Source organism: Uloborus diversus, chromosome 8 (genome assembly GCF_026930045.1).
Source record: "Uloborus diversus isolate 005 chromosome 8, Udiv.v.3.1, whole genome shotgun sequence".
Classification (NCBI taxonomy): Eukaryota; Metazoa; Arthropoda; class Arachnida; order Araneae; family Uloboridae; genus Uloborus; species Uloborus diversus.
Window position 1 is genome coordinate 87,486,221 of NC_072738.1, and position 23,467 is coordinate 87,509,687.

The 23,467-nt window shown below is 34.3% G+C and overlaps 1 protein-coding gene across 1 annotated transcript in view; it reads left to right on the forward strand.

The window, feature by feature from the left end:
- Window positions 1–9,273: 9,273 nt before the first annotated feature.
- The window catches only part of LOC129228469 (hepatocyte nuclear factor 4-alpha-like), a 39,115-nt gene continuing 24,921 nt past the window's right edge, over window positions 9,274–23,467 (forward strand). The window contains exon 1 of the mRNA XM_054863149.1: window positions 9,274–9,322. Coding sequence (XP_054719124.1) covers window positions 9,286–9,322 — 37 coding nt within the window. The 5' untranslated portion in view covers window positions 9,274–9,285. The remainder of the gene's footprint in view (window positions 9,323–23,467) is intronic.

The following is a 23,467-nucleotide window of genomic DNA, read 5'->3' on the forward strand; positions in this document are numbered from 1 at the left end:
CATATTTCTGAGGAGTTGAAGGTGGGAGGAGGTTCTAATGGAAGTAGCTGTGATGAAACGGGAGAAGAGGGAGAATGATAGTTTGGCAGACACTTGGCGGGCAAACTAGATATCATAACTTTTTATGACTGAGGGTTTTTGGGTTTAGGATGCAGGTTTTCTTTTTTGCGCGGAAAAGTTAAAGGTTTTCTTGGCGGGGAAATTTTTACAACAGGGTTGTTTTTGGTGAGATATCACATCTTTTTGCATTGATATTATTACTTTGTCTGTATTTTTAGAATTGAGAACTTCAAGTCAGAAAATTTTCATAGGAACAATAATGGCTAGCCGAATTTTACGTCAAGTTATTTTCTGACTACTAAGATTCTATGTTCATTTTGCGAGAATTGGGCGGTTTAAATTTTATTGCAATTCTTGTATCCTCTCTGTTGCAAAGAAAACTTCTTGGATAATAAAATACTATATTTTAAATTATATTGTTTTCGAGTATTTTACAACTTCGCAATGAATTATATTACAGTTTCTTTATTTGACAGATTATTCAACATTTTCATGAAGGTTTCTTTAAATGTTTTACAGCTTGAGGGCTATTTTAATCTAGCTTTTCACTTTTTGTTTAATTACTTTTTTCTTAAATCATGGATTATTTTACGCTTTATGGGATTATTTTAATTGTTTGGTGATTTATATTTTCTTGATAGAAGTCTTTGTCTTGTTTAATACCTAGTTTTGTTTAAAAGTTCATTTAAAAAACGAAATAACGCATGTTATCACCAAGCAAAAAGAAAAAAAAACTAAGCCATTAAATATTTTAAATTTGAATGTGTCAGAAGATCTATACAACTTTAATCGATGTCAAATCGCGGATATCCCAAATTTGCCATAGCGAATGCGCATGTTGCGCTCGGACTAAGCTCATTAAAAGTCTTGCTTAAATTAATTGAAAAATTTTTTTCAGCTAACAAATTACTGCAAAGCACGGATATCTATACACGTATTTCATATATTTTCAATTCATTATGTGTTGTTAGTGAAAAATCCATTAATTTAGAAAATAAGCAAACCAATAAAAAAGTGCAATTTTTCGCTTTCAATTAAAAAGTTATATGTGCCGTATTCATATGCGTACAGTTTCATATAATTTGTCACGTAAATTATTGTGATGGTTTAACTCCAGTTTCGCGCCGACATTTAAAATTTCTTCTCTCCATAAATATATCAAAACTGAAAAACATGGGGAAGGAAATTTCGTCTCGGCAAAACTTTGGGGGGGGGGGGAGGACAGCATTCTAATCTCATTCATTAATTTGTTTCTCTGCTTAAGTATAAACAAACAACATAGAATCTGAAAACAGAAAGCCCAATGAGCTAAGTCTGCTCGCATGCGCAGTCGCTGTGGCAAATTTGTGATATCCGCGATTTAACGTCTAGTTGCAATTGTTGGATATGTTTTAGTCTTGATTGAATTTTATTTCCTAAGACAACTTTGGAATAACTGTTAGATCTGTTCTAACCTTGCAATTGCAGTCCGAGATAAACAAACCCTATGAGCTGAGAGTAAGTACATAAGAATTTAGGGAAAATTAGTGATTTTCAAACTTCAATTACTCCGGCCCATGATGTCCCTGGGGGTTAAATTTTTGTATATGTACTCAATGACCCCCCAAGAATATGTATACAAAAAATCATTACCGTAGCCCCCCGGGGGACTGTGATAGAACCCCGGGAAGGTACAATTTGAGGGGTAAAAACGAAGGGGGAAGGGGAGGGGGGTCAAATGGCACAAAAGGCACATCAGTAGGGCACAAGGAATGTGTGTGCGAAATTTCAGCTTGATTCCTTTTTTCGTCTGGGCTGTAGCCCTGTAAAAGAAAGCGAAAACTTTTTTGAACAGCGATTTTATAACTTTAATACCTCCTCCCCCTGATGGTCCAGGGGATTGTATTTTAGTTTACGGCGTCAGGGGCCACTAGAGATTGAGTGTACCAAAAATCAACTCCGAGGGTTTTCATGGGGCTGAGATACAGAGGGGTGAAAAACCCAAAAAAAACCCAATTTGTTCTGTCGTGTAATCTTGTTCTTGGTCGCTTTTATTTACTTTCGTCTTTGGCGGTGGATTTGCTTCTGTTGGCTGCTGAAGTTTGGTTTCCTTGGCGGAGCGGGACGCTCCCGCGTCCCGTGATAACCAAAGCTTACGGTAACATGATGACCACCATATCTGCCGAAAGAAATGTGACTTTTGATGAAAATTTGAGGGAATATGATCCATGACTCAGGCTGCGGCATTGAAAATTTAGGGGAAGGGAGGGGAGATAATTTGAATGGGTTTTGACTTGGGGGGGGGGAATGCTCCGTAGCATATGAAGCGGTACGCTCTCCTGCATGGAATGATGGGCAACCCTGCTTAACTGCTACTTTTTTACGTAGGAATAATAACGATATAAATTGAAACTTGACCCTTCCCCCTTACAAAAAGTTCCGGATCCGCCCCTGTATGGAACCTGTCTGGTTTGACCCTTATGTGAAATTACGAGAACTCAAAGAACTAGATAAACGCCTAAATGATGCAAAGGCAAGTGTATCTAACATTTATTTCAATTTTTAAAAAATGTACTGGTATAATGTGATTTTTATAAAACAAAAATTTGCGGATAAAAATTATGTATCAAGTAATAATAATAATACATAATAATAACTTCATCAAATGCATCAAAAGAAATGTTGTTTATTTTTCTTTGTCTTTTTGCTCTCCACAAAAAATCTTTCAATCTAGCTAAAAATTTGTGGCTCTTTTTTTTTGTGTGTGTGTAGAAATATCCAGTTGAAAACATTAGTAGTATTTTCATTAATATATTTCTAGTAGTTTCAGACAAATATCATCTTTAATCGGTCATGTGTACCACGGCGACGGTCCATGTGGATTCAGTAGCTTAAGAAAATCACTCATTTGAAAAAATATCGATGCATAAATCAATGAGTAGAAAAACATTACCTAGTCACAAATAGTTGCTATACATATATAACAAACAAATGAAATTATTGATGTTAGATTTAGGGCTAATCTCTAAACTATTTCTCTTCAAACATATGCTCATTTACTGATGACTGAAATAAATGTGAGACAAGGAGTTCAGTTGTTCAGTTGTTAATTGGGATGAAATTATGATAATTTCATATCTACAAGACAGCTATGGGTGCTTCAATAAATTGTTATTGAACCTAACTTTCAAGATAGATAAGTTTTACTGATAAGACAAAAAAAAAAACTATTAGCGATTGTAGCAAGCAGAAGAAAATATCTTGCAGTTTTTTGTGGATTATTGTATGTCGTATGCATACTTGTTCTGACGGATAATAGATAGCTTATCAATGCCATAATAAAACCTTTTGCCATTGATAGTAGAAAGAAAAGCCAGCTGCTTTCCATTGAAAATTAGATTCATTGTGGCAAATGTTGTTTAACTGACAATTTTTATTTTGGAAGGAAAAGCTGTAACTAAAATAGAGATGAGTTTCGCTACCAAAGAAATCCTTTTGTTTCAAAGAACGTCGCTGCAGGACGGTTGAAATAAATGTATATTTCGTCAAATATACTTATTCATGGATAAAATAAATTTCCTCAAACTCATAGCCCAATCTCAAATGCTATTGTGAATTAAAGAAGATGGTCCTCTGCCCATATCTTTAAACTCAGTATGTTCTTTACGAGCTTTTTTTCCTCCTATATCACAAATGGAGAGGAAAATTCAACACAATAATTAAGGAAACAGTTCAGCAAGTACTTCATAAACATGCTTTTGAGAAAATGAAACACGAAAGAAATGGTTAGTTTTGCCAAATTTACAATAAAAAGAAGTAAATAATGAAATTTTACCTTAGTTCAAGTTACTCTAGTGACAAAAATACGCTGATTCCAATGATTAAAATTTAGTAGCATCTAAAAGACACTTCAATATGTTACGTAAAAAAAAATGAGTAAATTTAGAGCATTCCCTCATCTTTAAAAAAACATCTGAAATGGAGGAAAAAATGAAATTTTCGGAAATTTTTGATTTTTTAAAGTACGATTTCGTCATCAAGAAATTAATAAACAATTACTATATTAGAGCAGATAGTTAGTTATAGATAGTTTTTTAATCTGAATCATTTTTACTGTTATTTTTTCATTAAAAGAGCTAGAAGAGAGATTTGAAATCTGAAGTAAATTGGCAAAATTTCAATCTTTGTTAACATCTCATATTCAAAAAAAGATCCGAATAAATTTTACTTTGCTCTTTCCTAATAGAGATTTGTTTATAGAATGTGGAAATATTTATTTTTTAAGTGTACGTTTATAACTTATGGAGTTATTGAGTCAGAAACTGGCTGCAATGAACTCTGAAAATTTAGGCTTAGCGTAAGCATCAACTTCTAATTTCAATAACAAAGCAACAAACAGTTTTTAAACTTCCATACTTTGCATTTCCTCATAGACATGCATGGTTTGCCAAAATAAAAGTTTTCATTGAAATCTGTGACATGTCAGCCACGGCTGATTTGCTCATTTCGCATGGAATGACCCTATTATAAAAGTGGATCTAGAAAAAGCTACGAATTCTATAAAGCGAGGAAAAAATAAAAATGAAATGCAATTTTGTCTCACTGTTCCCTTGTGTAGTGGGAACAGTGATACACATATTTTTAAGCAAACTTAGAATCTGGATTAGTAAATTGATTTAAAGTGTGATCTTGTGATGTAGCATTAGAGAAGGATGGAATGCTATAGCTTTTATCTATTACTAGTACATTAGCTTCTTTCCTCTCTGTTTCAGAAAATCTCGAAAATACTCCAAATATGTAGCTTACTAGTTTGCTGATTTCCTTTTTTCTAGGTATGTTGAAATTTCGAAATGAGAATATTATAGAGAATGTATGAGAATATTTCGAAAAAGTATTATTACATTTAGCACATTGCAATAAAACAAATGTAAATTAGAATAAGTATGAAATGGAAATATTTATGTGATACTATATATAGCTATAAAAGTCATAATTGCATTCAAGCATCCTTATTCTGTGGATGCAGGGCTTTTAAACTTATTTTATAATTATTTGCATCAACAGAAGAGTCGTAATTAAATTTAATTCATTATATTATTTCTCTACTTTTAATATAAAAGTTCAATAGGAGCAGTGAGCAACGAATTAATAGCGTCTCACTATTCCCTCATTGAAAAATATCAACACAATAGTTGCCATTCTCACACAAAGAAAATTAACATCATTCTGCGACTAAAATGAACGTTAGTTAATAGGCTAATGTAAGATTAATAACACTAGTCTGTAAAGTTTATCTAACCAGTTCGTAAATAGTGCAACAAACAATGGATATATTTTACTTAGATGGGTTCAAACTATGATGACAAGGATATTTTCCTTACATGATACTTGAAAGCAATTTTTTTTTCTATAATATTGTTCACAGTACGTCTACTTTTCAAAAGTTTTACCAGACTGGAGCCGCCTCCCTTGTCTAGTGGTCAGATAAGTCTGACTGCGACAGGAAGGTCCGGGTTCGAATCCCGGCTCGGACATGGACGTACTTTCTCTCTCCTGTCTTTGTCCTTTCTTTGTTAATGTGCTGTGAATGGTTGCCTACCCTATAAGCGGGTCCTTATGGCATTTGTGTACTGTAGAAGTCGGACACACCAAATTACGATACAGTAGGAAAAGTGAAGCAGCGCACCCCAAATTGCCAGCCTAGCTGGCACACGACAACCAGACTGGAAATATCCAAACATAAAATAAATTGCTGTTGTCTCACTGTACCTACTTCTCCCCTACATGTCAAATTTTCGGTCTTTGGACCACGGTTTTCCAATCCTATTTTTAATTAATAGCCCCTCTCTGTGCGTGGAAGTTGGAGTACGCTGGTCCAGTTGTGTGTCTTTCTTTTCTAATTACGTTTACCAACAAAGATAGCAAGCTAATTCTTCCACAGTAAGTATGTACAAATTCAGGCCCGAGTTCTACGGGTACGTAGATCCAAAACCTGTACAAATTGTGCCATAACAAATTCTTTGTTGGCTGAGGTTTATGCGCTCTTATCGATTGTGGAGTCAAAGTAAAAAGAAGATGATGGATCATTTGAGACAGTGAGAAACAAAGGGAAGTAAGTGGCAAAATTAAAAATTTGGAGGTAACCTGTACAAATGGTAGGTGATCCTCTCCTCTGTCTTAGGACGAGAGTAGCTCTGGTAGATGCTGTTGAACAGCATGATTTAGAAAAAATGTTCAACCGAAAGCCCACCTAGGACTTCATCTTTAAACGCGTTTTACTCAAAACTGGAAAATATTCACTTACATCCCTTTGCGTATCGCTGCCTCATTTATACTTAGTAATCCCAAGTATTGATGAAAGTAAAAGGGACGTTGAAACTATGGTCGTGTTTGAAAAAAGTTACCGGTTATCCCGAGTGGTTGATCTCATGACGCACAGTGGAGTATTTGACTGAAAATCCTGGCCAAAAGTCCAAAATTAAAAATTTACCCGATTTTTAGGAAAATTTATTCCATGATAGTTGACTAACTGGTGCATCGATCGGCACCTGTTTTGGAAACTTGAGTCACATACAATTGCTCATAGCCTCAGTGAAAAATGAGATTTCTATAAGAATTTTCGCTTTTTTGTTACATTTCAGCTTAATTATTACGTTTCAATGTAGATTTTTTTGTGGCTTTTTAAATGAATGGAATTGAACCAAACCAATTTTACGGTATAAAGAAATGTCAGGGCTTAGTGCTAATTATAAATCAAAGTAAATATTTTTATTTTCTTTTAGTGAAAAAAATAAGGAAAACTTGGTACGTGAGATTTTTAAAGGCTTTTCGCCTTAATTTATAACTAGAGAAAGCTTTTTAAATGGGTGTCGGGCTTGGTCGGGCTGTTTTGAAAGTTGCATCGTATTTGGCAAAGTCTCTAGTGCTAATTTCAGCAAAAAAATCTTCCGCCTACAACTGCCCTTTTTTTAAATGATTTTTTTAAAAAAAAGTGCATAATCCGATCTTTTTGTGACAAGTCAAGATTTTAAACTGAATTTACCTACAAAGATTTAATAAATTTGCAAAAAAGTTACCATAAGTACTACAGAATGAAAAGATCGACATATTTGAGCGCACAAAACAACAATAAAATTTCAGACACGAGTTTCATGGTTATGAGAAACCGCTTCATCAATGTGTAAAGATGTAAGTTATGGAATGAGAATCATCCAATTAATTTCGAAAACGCTTACCTTTATGCATCGCTAAAGAGATTCACTGCACCCCTAAAACATGTGTTTCCGTTCAGTTATGTTAATTTTCTCATGTACGTTAATGAGTTAATAAATTAAATTATTTTGTGATCTCGCCAAGAAAAATTTGCTCTTCCTTAAAATTGAGATAGATTTTAGATAAAATAAATAAATATTTATATTTTTTCAGCTCATTGCTGCAAATAATGTGCCGGGGGAGGGGGTCTTTCCCCCTTATACGTAGAAAAAGGGGGGAAATATCCCCCCCCCCACACACACTTGCTAGCGTTAGGAGACAATTGTAATTGTCTCCTAACGTTCCTACGCTAGCGAGCTATCCATATTTAAGACATTTTACCTACTCATTGTGAAATTAAAGTTATATAAAATTTTAGTTCCAAATTTGTTTGTACAATTTTTAGCGGGACACATCACACGATGTAAAACTAAGGATCGACCCAAGGTACGAGTACAATATATACAATTCAAAAACAAAGAGCTTTTGAATATCCATTTTCGAGTGTTTTTACAGTTATAATATCCTAGTTCATTTATTTATTTATTTATTTTTTCAATAGAAAAAAGGTTCTTTGTAACCCCGAAACCCTTGTCTTTAATTCTTTTTGTGCATGCTTAACTCAGGGTTTTAATAATTGAAACCAAACGAAAAGAATAAAATTGATTATTTTTTTGGTTTCAAATTAGTGTTTTGTACAGAATACTAGGATTTTTTTAACCGCTTTTTGCTCTTTCCCCCCTCGAACAGTGCACTTAATTATATATCTTCAAAGGAAAACAGCAATTCGCATCGAACATGTTTACTTATCACTTGTCTAAGCTTTATTGGCAAAGAGCCAACCGTGGCATTCATTTCGGATCGAGTGAAAATTATTGAAAATTTTTATTTCAACTCATTGAAAAAAAATTCATTATAAATCAGTGAAAGAACATAACTTCACCGTTTTCGCTGTAAATGAAGGTAAGGTGTTTATATTATTTCCTTAAAAAGTTTCAGAGCCATAACATTATTAGAATATTGGATGCAAGAATTTTAGTTTACATGGATTGAATAATTGAAAAAAGTCGAAAAAGTGACCTCCCTTTGTAAATTCTTAGAAATTCGGTTAATTACGTTAGATCTTCAAACAAACCATAATCTTGAAGAAAATTATTTTTCCTATCTAGTGATGCATTGGGTTTTTTTCTACGTTTACTAGGATCGTTTTTACGGTCGTAAACATGCAAAAGTCTAAACCGTGGATAAAATATTAAATATTTCATTTTCTAATTCAAATTTTAAAAATCGAGTTTCAAATTGTAACATTAGACATTTCAGACAACTTGTATACCAAGTTTCATGTCTATAAGTGGGGATAGCTTCGCCGTACGGCGCACAAACGCACACAAGGATGTCGCCTTCAGAAGGGTGAAAATTTCAAACTAGTTTTGGCCAGGATTTTCAGTCAAATACTCCACTGTGTGACGGTTCGTGAAGACGGTTCGTGACTACAGCAGTTAGTGTCCCTATAACTTTTTCATATAGAATCGACTAACTGATGACTCTATTAGAACGCTTCTGGTTTAGGCCTGGTGAGCCAGAGTTAACTGATCGCCCTATTCGAACACGTCCTTAAACGTTGCAGGCACTTAAATCAAAATGAAAAGGATCGAATTCAAATCTGGTTCTGTTTCTGTTCATACCTGCCTTGAGAGGGTATGAGTGGTCATTCTTTCTGGTTGTCGTCAGGGTCTTCCACCTACCACCTCACCCGGAAGGCGGGGTCACCACCAATCTCAATCCCTAAGTCAATGAAAGTTCTCATGACATACTGATAAGGTGGCTAGGAGGAATATCTTTATCGCGGTTTTTCGCGCGATTTCGCCACACGTGATTATCTCATGAAGTCGATGGGCCTCCCTTCACGTGTTGCTCTCGTGGACGCGTCCGAATGTTCGATGCCGCGTTCCTTTTTTCGATAGAATCTCAGAACTCTGCGTGGTCCATGACGAGATGATGATCATGGAGTGGGAACATTTCCAACTGACAGGTGAGCGTTTTCGAACGTATTTTTATCGCTACGCTCATCAGAAGACCCCCGTTCAATCCTCGTATCCTCTGTTATGATTGATGAATGTGTCAACAATAGCTTGTGAACATTAAACACTGCGTTCACGTTCAGTTTCAACATGCGCACAAAAATGTTTTGTTGATTCAAAATAGACATTGCATGTGTATGTCCAATATGGCATACAAGAATCGTTTAATTCAGTAACCAGTCAAACATCAATGTTTATGAATTTAAGAGGGAAAAATGCATAGTCGTATCATATTGTTCAATAAGTATTACAGAGCTTTTTACTGGAAGAAATGTAACTAAATGTAAATCCTTTTCAGTTTGAAAAAATGTAATAATGGAAAATTTTAATATGACGGTTAAAATGTTTTTCAAAGTTTTACAACTTGGCATTTGACTGGTTTCCATTATTAAAGTTTCAATTCAATAAAAGATTTTTTCCCTAGTTAAGAAGCACTTTCTTAACGAGGGAGCATAATAAAATACTCTAATATTTGTTTTGTATGGGTTCAATTGCTTTTGTAAAATTGAAAATGCTACACTAGGTTTTAAAAAAATGACTCCAGTTTCTACGAATTCAAATCTTGTCCGACGATTCATTCGAATAAACATTGTTTATTTGAAAACGAAACGAGTACACCTGGGAAACGTAGAAGTTTTTTTTTTTTTTAACCAGATCTGTGGAATCGGAGTCGGACTGATTTTGGGGCAAAGAAGTCGGAGTCGGGGGAGTCAAAGGCTTTAAAATGCTATGATTCGGACTTTCCCCTCCGAGTTCGCTATTCTAACAAGAGACTTTGGAGTAGGAAACGGAATCGAAGCGAATTGGGGTTAAAGGGGTCATAACTCAAAGACTCTAACATTTTCACTCAAAGATACAGACTTGGACATTTTCCTTCCGACTCCACAGCCCTGGTTATAACTATGTAGGGGAATGTGGCGGAAAGTGAAATAGCGGGGCAAAGTGAAAAGGTGAAATATTTACTCTACGTTTAGCGCCACCTATCTGGTAATATTTTAACAATGTAGTTGCATATGTAATCTATTCCAGCTAGGAAAAAAAATACCGCCGAATATTAAAGCATATGATAATACAAGCAATTTTCAAAAATTGATACTCTTATTGTAATGATTGTTGAAAGTCAAAAATTATTTTTTTGTATAATAAAATGACAAAGTTCTTGTTATTAACATTTTAAGTAAAAATTTAGACCTTCTAACATGCAGTACTATGTTTATTTAGTCAATATTAAGCTTATTTGTGCTTTAATTATTTTGCTTATGTAGTCGAGTACATGCGGGGCAAAGTGAAATTGCTTATTTTGCTTACTCACTCAATCATTTATTAAAATACTTACGTATTCATGTATTAATTAATTCATTTACATTCCTTCTTTTAGTAATTCACCTATTTATTCATTCATTCTCTTATTTTTTTTATTCATTCACTATTTTCCACTATCTTTTGAAAGCTCAAAACGACAACCAAAAATAATGTTTCAATGAAAGTTTTACTATAAAGTATAATGTTCTTTCGTTTTGTACTGTAATTTTCAAATTAAATTTTCAATCTGTTCATTTTGAAAAAGCGCACTCATCTTAGCTATTTCATTTTGTCCCACATTCCCCTACTACATAAACAATTGCTGTAATTTGCTCAGGGCTTAATTTCTTACAGTGATGGTAAAAAAAATTGCATCACCCTCGCATTTTCACAACAATGGGATTATGCGATAAGTTTTGGTCGACTGATTAACAATGAATGTATGCGAAATTCTGCAAAACTTATGAAATAAACATTTAAAAGCAGGAATCCGATAATTGTTTACGTAGATCGGGGCTGTTTCCAGGCCAAGGCAAACTGCTGACCCCATGCTCATTTTTCCATTTCTGAACCTGCGTATGAGTTTAGAGAAAAAAATTACTTAACCCCATGTTAATTTAAGTCTAATGGCAGGATAAAGGTTTTTAAATTGTTACTTACCAGTTTTGCCCTATGGCACGGAGCAGAATCATCCTGGAAAATGCATGGAGGTAGGAGTACAAAAAGGACTCGTATATTACTCGGGCGAAAATTTCGCGATTCGCGTGCTTTACTTTTCTCTCTCAAATTGATAATGAAGGTATTTTTTGCCTACCAAATAAATAAAAAAGTAATGCATAACACAATTATATTTTAAGCTTTAAATTTCTAAACAATAAACTAATTGCATAATTAATGTCTTTAGTTAATTAAAATTAATTTAGTGACAAATGAATGATCAACTGGTTTTAAAATACTAATTTTATTAATAAAAACAAAATGATTTTCCCATAGATAAGAATACAGAATTATCAAAACTTTGCAGCCTATGTCCATATTATGAAATTAGAATACAGCACAATGAAAGAAAGCAGCTAGAAATCAACAAAGATAAATAAAGGAATAACATAAATGAAAACTAATTTTGAATAAAGTTGATGGAATGAGGATAAAACTAAAATAAAACTGTAACAAAATTGAGATATAGTTCTTTAAAAAGGAATCCCATGTACATAAATGTTAAATAGCGTAACATTCTAAACAACTTCTTGAAAACCTACCCATCCAGTTCTTTAAATATTGATGATTCATTCTTTCTTTATTTATTTTTTGGAGATGCACGAAATACTTGGTTGGTATACGGTATACTGCATATCGGCAGGCAAACCGAATATTTGGTTTGGCAGAGTACTTCAATATTCGGCAACCAAATAGTAAACAAATTTAAAACTTCGAAAATTCCCAAAGAAACATTTCATGCACTGAATGAAAGTATTAGTATAATTGCATCATGTCACAATATTAATTAAAATTCTTACTTATTAATTTTATCACATCTAAATTAATTTTAATGTTTGAAAAAACGCTCAGACTTTACATTTAAATTTTGTTGCTTTTCAATGTTAATTAAATCTTCTGACACATTACATTAGCTTTACTATTATAAACAAATATGACACAATAACCAGAAAAAATCCATAATGTCAGTTTTATTACTAGATTGCATTAACTGCTATTTTTTTTACTTAAAATCATGGATGTAGTAACCTGTAACCTCCATGAATAAAATATCCAGCTAATATTTGTTTTTTTTAGAAAAAGATAAGCACTTGGATTTTAAATTTTGTAGCATTTTAATTTCTAATTTTTACATCAGATGAAATAATGAATATTGATTTAAAAATACAACCTATTTAAAATTAACCTTTGTAATCTAAGTTTAATTTACACTTAATTAGAAAAAATGAAAGCATCTGGCAATGTTTCGAATTTTATTTCACAATTTTATTGATAGAATTGTTTATAAGTTACCGAAGAGTAACAGCAAAGCACAGTAATAAATTTGAATTTGTAATGCTATTTTAAGCAACTCGGGTTTGTATTTGAAAGTAAGATACCATCCACTATACGAGTATGTTACGATCATTATCTGTTTTTGATTCATATATTATGGGAGAAATTATTTATCCATTTATACAAAATTAGCTAGGAATCTCCTTCCTACGTGCATTATTAGCGCAGTTGAAGTCTACACAAGACGTCATAACGTCGAAATCCGTTTGAAACTCGATAAAAAAAGTTCGACAATTTCCGTATCTTAAACATTGCAGACACAGTTTCTCGATACACCCAAGATGGCGGCCGGTTACGGTTATCGCTTCTAAAATTTCCCCCTGTGCTCCATCCTGCTATTCCTACATCCATGGGAAAATGACGTTTGGAACTGAAGTAAAGTGATTCCGGTTAGTATATAGGAAGCAATTTCTCCTCCAAAATGCCAATAGACACCTAAGCGCTTACTGCTCCTTGCACAAAGTGAAGCCCACCAACTCCTTGATCAGAAATACATCCCCAAATCATCTGGGATACAAGATGCTTGACTGTATATTGAATGCAGTCGGGATGATATTCCTCTCCTTTGCGGCGCGGGTGATGCAATTTTTTTTTTTTTTTACCACCACTATACAAAAAAAAAGTGCAGAAGCCTTACGTTTTCAGAGCTTACATTCAGTTTCAAATAATTTCAAATCGGAAAAATTTTTCAACTTAAAAATTCTTGGAAACTCAAAAGAAGGGTGGAACTGAGCTCCCCTGAGCTTTCATACAAATTGAGCCCCGAGCTTGACGGTATTTACAATCATTTCAGGATCTGTAATCTGCTTAAAATGATTCTTTATTAGGATTTCGCAATTTAATTACTACTAACAATAATCCTCACATAATAGCCGATGATCGAGTAACCCGCGTGTTTCAACAATAAAACTCGCGCCACGGCATGATAATTTGATAATATGTTTTGCTTCAAGTTAACAAGCAAGGAAAGTCTTAATTGTGACCAGGTTGAACTCGATCCGATAACTTAACTGTTTATTGGTAAAACTGTGTCCTTTCAAGGAAATGAAGAAACAAAAAAGGGGTCAATAGTTAACGCCACCTACTGGAATTTAGGGTTAAACCACTGCAGTTAGGGTTAAAATTTCAACTATTAAAATAACGCCAAACAGGCAATTACTTCCTTCAGATGTAGAAGTAATTTTCACCCGTCATACTTTGGCGGGCGATTTTCTAGTTGAAAATAAATATCAAACTTTTGATTATCTTATTTATTTATTTCTTTATTTTTAATTCTAATACTCGATGTCAATAACTCCGCGAACATGATGCTGACTGCAAGTTCTCTTCTGCAACCTTAATCCTCTATTGTAAGCATTATCAATAACTGGACAAGAATTATAAATAAATATACATACATATATTTACAGAATAAAAATTTCTTAAAATTTATTTTCAAAATAATCAATTAGTAATCAAATAATGAGTAAATGTGCATTTTATTTTACCTTTTTAGAGCAATTCGGACACACACCCTAAATTTTTCTTCTTAGAAAACACGCTACAAAATTAGTTATCCCATATCGCTCACTCCTTCCCAAATCGCTCAAAAATGAGCGATTTTGAGTTATGCCTTTTTTCGAACTGCCATTAATGAGTAGCATATCTCTGCGAGACCTGCATTTCTATTACTTAATATTTCACCATTAAAGAGCAAAAGTGTCGTATTTGCATTTTCAAGTATTTTCGGAATGTTATTTTCAAGAATATCACATCTTATGTTGATCTTGATCCAATAGGCATGAAACATCTGTGTTGTTTAGTGAAACTTGGGATTATTTTTTCCGAAAACTGTATTGGATTAATAATAGAGAAACTACAACAGTAGCAATGGGGTGGTTTCCTTCAGTCAAAAGTACTACTTTTAGTCATTGAAATGGATAGAATGAGCAAAAAAAATTACATGTACCCAGAAAATACTTTCACTTTCCCAACAGGTGTTTTTTTTTAATTAATTTTTTTAAATGTCCGATTTTTCAAACAAGGCGTGATCTTGATGACGTCAAAAATGATGCACTTTGCCGCATCTTTCTACTACTTTCCACGTTATGATAATCAAACAGCGAATTAAAATTGCTCTCTACGCTTGCTATCAACCATATCGTTGCCAATGCACGTGAGTAAAGATGCGAATTAAATATTTTGTTCTGTGAATGGCAACATTGAATGTCATTTCATCATTTGTGATGTAACACGACAGAAGTGTAAACAATGAAAGCGCACCGATTTAAGTATTTTTTTTAAAATATTAAACTTAAATAAATTATTTTAAAAATGGTCAGATCCTATGTTTTTAAGCCTGCTCCTTCAGAAAAAAATACTTTTAAAATTTTGGAAACGACCCCATTGCGAAAACAGTGAAATAGATTTTAAGAATATATTGTTAGTTACATGATGGTGGGTTTTTCTTCATATAGCTGGGGCAAACCTAACCTGGAAGCGTTGTAATGCTCAGATTAGGATCTGCTTATCCGTCACAATGCTGCCGTTAGGTTTGCCCCAACTATCAAATCTTGGGAATATTATGAGTTCTACCTTGAGAGTTGCGACAATTCCCATTGGCAGCATGCACTGAATCTCACTTAGGAAGCTGCCCATAAAGGATGTCGCATGCGCGATGCCACACTTCTTCTTACCGCCCTTCCTCCCAATTATCACTAACTCAAATTTTCACAATCCCCCTCAAAGCGTGACATCTTTTGTGGACAGTCCCTTTAGGGCAGTAGAGGAGCACGACTGGGGTTGAGGAGAGACGGTGTTGTAGTGTTTGTAAGAAGGGTGTGTCAACATAGGAAATGATATCAACACTTGTATCTTACCACTTGAGCGGGGGTGGTCTGAGGATGAATGGAAAATAACACTCGGATGTTTGCAGAGTGAGTGGCCCGTTTGGTGAGGTCCATTCTTTCGGCCGTAGTTTTTCTCCATAAATAGGGTTGTGACCAATGTCTGGAAGTGTATGCAGGCCCAATTACTTTGCAAAATGTGTTTCGTTGGAGGAATCATGTAGGAACAATAAATTTCAACGATGATTATTGGCAAAAAATTTTAAATTATTTTTTTTTCCACAAAGGAATATAAACACTTGAAGATAATTACTGCAGCGAAATTCCGTTACAGTGGAACCCAGACTTTACGTTGTTCGTTTAATACGATTATCCCGCTTCCGACGTCATTTTCTGCTGGTCCATGAATAACGCTATACTGATAACGTTACAATATTCTGGATTTTACTTTATCATTCTGCATAAAACCCGCTTAACACGTTTTTCTACTAACAGATCGAAATTATTTTCCATATACAAGACCCACATAAGCTTTTTCTTTTCTTTATCCCCCCCCCCCCCCAAGCAGGGCCGGATTAGCAATAGAGCAGAAGTAGCAAATGCTACGGGCTCCGCGCTTCTGGGGGCCCTGCGCCATAAGAAAATATATATATATATATATATATATAGAAAAAAAATTTAAATACTTTCCCGCACTTTTACCCGTTTAAACTTCTCCCCCCCCCCTCTATCTTTATCTTGATCTAGCTTTTCTAAGAAAAAATAAATGTTCAAACAAATTACAAATCCCATTTTTTTCCCTTCGAGGGCGGAAAAATATTAAACTTGTATGGGATAATACCATCCTGACCTTTATATCAATGCTGGTGTGTGGGGGGGGGGACTTCTTGTGTATTTTAGAGACGGTAACAGCCATTAAACTAACAAAGGTTGCTTTTTATTCCTCTAGGCATTGGAGGAAAAAAAAAATTGAATTACCTTTGGAACGAAGCTTTGTCAATTAGATTTCGACTACAACCACTTTACCTTATTCCATCCCCCCCCCTTTTAGATTTACTTAAGAATTTTGCACATTAATATTTGACCTCTCGAGGATACGCATTTTGCGATTAAAATACGGTTTTGTGGTTTGTACTGCTTTTGTCAATCTGCGACTTGGGTCAACTATATAGACGTTTAAAAAGAAAAAAAACTTAAATATTTTCGTCAAATAGGTCCTTTTGTTCTCAAAGAGGTGACTATTTTGGAAAAGATATGATATCTGGTACTGTTTTTTTTCATCAAATGCTTAACGGTTTTACTTTTGCGCGTACCAGTAATTGTCAAACTGTAATTCATCAATTGCAGCTATACATTTGATAAGTGCCAAGTTAAAAGAAAAAAAAAAACTATAAATACTACATAAATTTAGTGACAAAAATTGCTTCATGATCATTAGTCAAACTTTCATACATTCAGGTTTTGATCGAGTACGGTGATCTACTAAATTCAGGTGCCTTAGGTCTTAATTTCGTTGTCCTCTTGCGAACCAGCAACCAGTTTATATTTTTTCGAATTTATTTTTTAAATCAAAATATCGTTGCGAAAATCATAGCAAAATATATGGGTCGATGAAAGATGCTTCGGTCTGCATACATGTTTAAAAAGAGAAATATATTTAAAACAAATTTTAAAAAAGTCGCACCAGTAGTTCTAAATGTCTGAAGGTAAAAAACAAAATTAAAACAAATATTTATCAAGAAATTCAGGAGTTAGGGTATTTAAAATTAAATAAAATGTAAAAAATGTTCCTTCAAAATGTCATCTTAGTCCATAATGTTAAGTCTACTAATGGTGCAAATGTTTCTATCTTGAACAAATAAAAATATAAGGGTGGAAATTGAAATTTTTTTAATGGAAATCCTAAACAATGAAATATTTCTGGAACAACTAGTGGATTAGTGGGGCATATTTTCCCACAATATACGTGTAAGTATTGAAAATAAACCAAAGATGGCGTAGCAAAGAAAAGGGTAGGGAGAAAGTCCTCAAATCCAATCCATCTCTTTTACGTCACTAAAGGTAGCCTAGAACTTTATTATTCGAACTTTAAATTCAGAAAATCTCAGGGGAAAATGGTATAACATAATCGAGAACCGGTTATAATTACTTTCTGGAACTTCAATTTCGAAAGATTTCCATGGATCCCTGCCCCGATACCTCTTTATAACGTCATCAAAGATGGCCTACAATTACGCATTTCGGACTATAATTTCGAAGAATTTTCATGGGAGAGTACCCCTCATCCTTTACCATTGTTAACGATCACCTAAAATTTATTTTTAGAACTTAAACTTCAAAAACTATCCAAATTTCCGGGAACAGTCCCACACCGAAACGTTACCAGCGATCGACTACATTCCCATTTTCAACACTTCAATTTCGAGAAATCTCCAGGAAGTGGCTTTTGATCCCCCCCCCCCCCCGACCCCAAAATTACCAAAGATCGTGTAAAAGTACCCTTTTAGAGAATACAACTTTGAAAATTTTCGGTTTAAAATTGTGTTTTTAGTATTATAAATTCGAAAAATTTCCGGAGGGATCTCCTTGAACCCTCTTTTTCCTCTCTCCCTCAAACTCACTGAAGAAAATCAACAATTTCTTTTAGGACTTCAATTTTGGAAAATGGCCTGGAATGAGTCGCTGTGAATCCGATTTCTTCCACTAACCCAACCTAAGATGGTACAATCCCGTTTTTTGACTTCAGCTTCAAAAAATCACTTAATAAGGGCACTCGAATTTTCTCTCCGCCAACTATCATTAGAAGTCGTAAAAAATGCGTTTTTAGAACCAAAATATCGTCACATTTTCCGCGGTTAAACTCCCGAACCCCCTCTCTTCAGTACTTTGAAAATTGTGTTTTGGAATTGAAAACTTCAAAAATGCACAGTGATGGGGATTTTTGTATGTATGCCTGTATGTATAAAAGTGCATTCTCCGGCTCCATGAAGAAGTCCACTGTCATGCAAAAACAAAGGCCTCTTGGTAAAATTTGCTACAGGCCCCGCGCTGGCTTAATCCGGCACTGCCCCCAAGATATACTTCTTGGATAAGAGTCAATTTTTAAACAAAATGCTTAAATTTTTAACACCGCATTGTACGTTTTCCCACTTGGTACGTTTTTATTAATGATCCGACAGAAAACGTAAAATCGGGGTTCCACTGTATTCATGGCCGTATGCAAGGGGGTGGTTCAAACCCCTATGAGGTTCACCCTATAGGGTTCAAACCCCCTCCGAAATTTTTCATCCAAAGAAATGCTTTCCATTATTTATTTATTTATTTATTTATATTTTGGTGACAAAAAATAATATTGTTGTTGTCATTATTATTTTAATTTTATTTGTGAAATGAAATTAGAGTGACTGAATAATTGTACAAACTCATTGTGTGTTTATAGCAGTTCATGCTAGTTATTTAGAAATTCATTTATATTATGTAACAATGACGTTTTGTAAGAACATCCCCTTCCTCCATTTAGATCATCTATTGTAACAAAAATTAATAGAATACACATGAAACCGAATTTCATAGACCATATACATGTTTCAAGAAATGTGTTTCGTAAAAACCCCTGCGAAACAAAAATCTGGTTACGGCCCTAGTTGTATTACGAATTTCGGAAGATAGAAACTAAATTTCAAGTTCTAAATAAAATTCACGAAAACCGACGTCGGCTCCGGTTAAAAGAGTTTCGGACAATTAAGGTTCTGTCGTTGCTAATGCATTTTTTTTTTTAAGTAAATAATGCAGGGCTTCGGAGTAGAACTGATTTGGGGGTAAAGGAGTATGAGTCAGTCGTTTTCCATCCAAGTCTGAATTTCTGCCATGGCTGCAGAGTCAGAGTAGCGGAGTCGGAGTAAGACTGATTTTCGGATAAAGGAGTAGAAGTCAATCCTTTTCCCTCCGCGTCTGCATTTATGCCATGGGTGCGGAGTCAGAGTCGTGGAGTCGGAGTCGGACACCGCAGCCCTGAAATAATGCAAAGAAATGAGGTATCTAATATTATCGAATTTACATGAAAAAATGTGGTTCCATTCCCCTTTCCTTCCTTTCCAATCAACCATCTATCATTTGGAACGAAATTGTATGTTTAGTGGCGCCTGTTAATCGGCTGTGCGTGGATGCACAACTCGATCGTCAGATAAGACGGTAGATAACTGCAGTCTGCTCCATCTTACACGATTTGTACACTGATAACAGTGCAGAATTTTTTTGCCCTCGTTTTACAACACTAAGAAGCAGGGCCATATTAATTCATGTGCACATGGGACCCAAAGCACCAACATTTGGGGGGCACCAATTCTGTAGGTAAAGTTTGAATTAGCAAGCAAAAATCTATCTATTAAAATCTAAAAGACAAACACCTCCCCTTGAAAATTTAATCTCTGTTGCAAATCCAAAGCCACTCCAAGTTCAGTCTGTTATTACACTGTTAAAAATTATTTCAGAGTTAATTTTGATATTTGCTGCGTACTGCAACGGGAAAAACTTGACAACATCTTATATCATAATGTATAATTATCTTTAAACTAAATCACGTCTACTTTTCACAATGTACAGTGGCCTCTCTCTCTATCTGAAGAACACTGCCTAATGTGTTCTTCAGATAGAGAGAGACTCACATAAACTTTTTCTTTTCCTAATTCTCCCCCCCCCCCCCAAGATATACTTCTTGGATAGAGAGTCAATTTTTAAACAAAATGCTTAAATTTTTAACACCGCATTGTACGTTTTCCCACTTGGTACGTTTTTTATTAATGTTCCGACAGAAAACGTAAAATCGGGGTTCCGCTGTATTCATGGCCGTATGCAAAGGGGTGGTTCAAACCCCCTATGAGGTTCAACCCCCTATGAGGTTCACCCTATAGGGTTCTAACCCCCTCCGAAATTTTTCATCCAAAGAAATACTTTCCATTATTTATTTATTTATTTATATTTTGGTGACAAAAAAATAATATTGTTGTTGTCATTATTATTTCAATTTTATTTGTGAAATGAAATTAGAGTGACTGAATAATTGTACAAACTCATTGTGTGTTTATAGCAGTTTATGCTAGTTATTTAGAAATTCATTACTAACCCCTCCTCCACTACGTATTTCAAGAAGTCAACGATTCAAGACCTTTAAAGTACGATTACGTACAAACAATATACGGTTGAGAATCATTTAGAAACTTTTTCACATAAAAAATTGGATGATAACAACACGTACCTTGAATGAGAATACACACAATGCAAAGACATATTAAATTTATTATTTTTTTTAGAAGTTTTGTACCAATAACTGTATTGCAACATATGAACAGTTTGTTACGTAAAACTTTTTAAATTAAAACAGAAAAAAAACATGAGTTTACATCCTCCTGAATTTAGTCAGACATCGCACTAGCCGCCAATTTAAAATTAAGCAACCTGTATCTCAATAACTGGTACAACTCACTTGGCAAAGTACTGAACATAGTCATTAACGCAATAGAATACATATGCAAGCATTTCCAGTCATTTTGTATAATGAACACACCCCATAATCTGAACTTTTTTATTCGGTCCCATAAGTGTTCAGCAAGTTTCTTCCAAAGCGAAAAAAAAAACTATAGATTTTTTTTTTTTTTTTTTTTGTAAAACACAAGTTTTTCTCCAAGTAGAAGAAATGGGAGGAAATTATTTTAAGAATTTGCCATAAGTTGCAATTTTGTATGATAAATGTGTTTTTGAAGAAAATGAGAGCACACATAGTTAGACTTTGTTCCGTCCCATGAGTGTTCAGAATAGTGAGAGTCCACTGTATTATGTTGTGTATTGTAATTATAAGGTTAGCCAAATTTAGCATGGCTAAGTTGACGCAAGTACCAAAAAATCTTCACTATATAGAATAGGTGGAGGGGGGGGGGGGGAGCACCAAATAAACTTCGTGCAGCGTGACTTCAAAAATCTTTGTCTGTCCCTGCTAAGAAGTATTACGTAGCTTAACAAATGAATACACATCCGTATATGATGTGACGCATTGAGGAGGGGGGTATGAAATAGTTTTAGTTTGCGTCCAGGAAAGGAGGGAATAACAAGAACTGTGACATCACAAATCTTTTCCATAAAATTATGCTTATGAAAAATAGTGTAACGACATATGACAAGGAGAGGTGGGTTGGGTGAAATGTGACACTTAGTGACAAAGGGGAGGAAGAGGTTAAATATATTGTCAAAAAGTGTGACATTATTAATGTCACACTTTTTGACAATATATTTAACCCCTCAGCACATCCACTCAGCACAAACTCATTTCCAGAAATGTGTATAATGTGTATCATGAAAAACGAATATTTAATACATGCAGAATTATAGCTATTGGTTTTTTTTCTCCTCGAGAAGTGAAGAATAATCCTCAAAAAACAATCTCAAGAATCCTCCTCAAGAATCCTCCTAAAAACTCCTTGACATTTTTTAGAGTAGTGAAATTCATTTTGGAAGAGTGAAAATATGGAAACATTAAAGACCATAATACTGATCAACTTTATACTTAAAAAAAAAAAAATTGAATTTGAATTCTGAAATTTTGGATTCAAATTATGTTTTTCGCAATCACGAGCTGCAACAGGACCCTAGTAATTGGAGTTATTGTTTCTAGAAACAGCTCCTGTCCCCCCAAGCCTGCCCCTCCTCTTGGGCGGTTACGCGTATGATGTGTATGGGTAAGCTTGTGTGAGTGTGTGTGCTTAGACCAGTGTGCATGTGTGTGAGTGTGTACGTCTATGAGCGTGCGTGTATGTAGGACATGGACGCCACCGACCAGAAGAAGCGGAATCCGGGGGACATTGCTCAGGACTACCTTTTGACACTGAAACAGACATTAATATTTTCAAAAGACATCTAAATCACGCAATTTGCCGCCTCTAAAATTAAATTGAATTTCTTGAAAAATTCCAAACTATGTTTTACATGTCCAAGCACTGGCACACACTCTAAATTATTTTATTTATTTATTTACTTACTAGCAAAAATACCCGGCGTTGCCTGGGTCAGTAATAATTATGAGAAAAAATCGTTACTTGCTTTTTTTTGTGGTTTAAGTGAAAGAATTTAAAACACATCTTTTTGACATGATTAAAAGTAAAGTTTCTTCCTTACCCATAAAAGTAAAATAGCAATAAGTATAAAGAACAAAATAGTATTGATTTAGAAACGAAAGCACTATATTTAAGCATATACAAATTTCCAAAACATGAAATTATTCTTCTCATGTTTAAAAAGATTAATCTGTTGATACTTTTGTTTTTAACATGGAGTCTAAAACCTTCTCTGTATTGCTATTGACGTTGCTCGTAATCCCCTTATACTTGCTTTAGTTATTTTGGGAAATTTCAATCATTGTGGGCTCTTGGTGCGATTTTACCGAATTTGCGGAAATCGTTTTGGGATACCTTCGATGATGCTCCCTCCTTCTTTCCTTACTTTGTAAAACGATATATTAATTTTCGTTACAAAGATATTATCGCCAGGTGCTGAGATACTTTTGGTCACCATAAAATGGCGCTAAAGAGTTTCATCCGAAATGTTTCCAAAATAAGTAGTAAAATTTGGCGATTGTTTGAAATTGTGCAAAAAGGAAAAATTAATGGAAGTTTTTGTGCTGTTTATGGATTTGCCTAATTTAGTTGCTGGATTATTTAACACAGTAAAAAAGTTTTTTAAAGATTCTTTGATTGGCGATATTTTGTTTACATGGTGAAAACTGAGAAACATTATGACGTCTTTGGCTTCAAAAACAGTGACATTGAAAAAAACTGCCAAATTCATCAGCTACGGAAATATTTCTGCAAAAATTTTGGCGATCTGCTGGTTGATTGGATAATGAGTAAGTGTTCAATCAGCATAAATAAT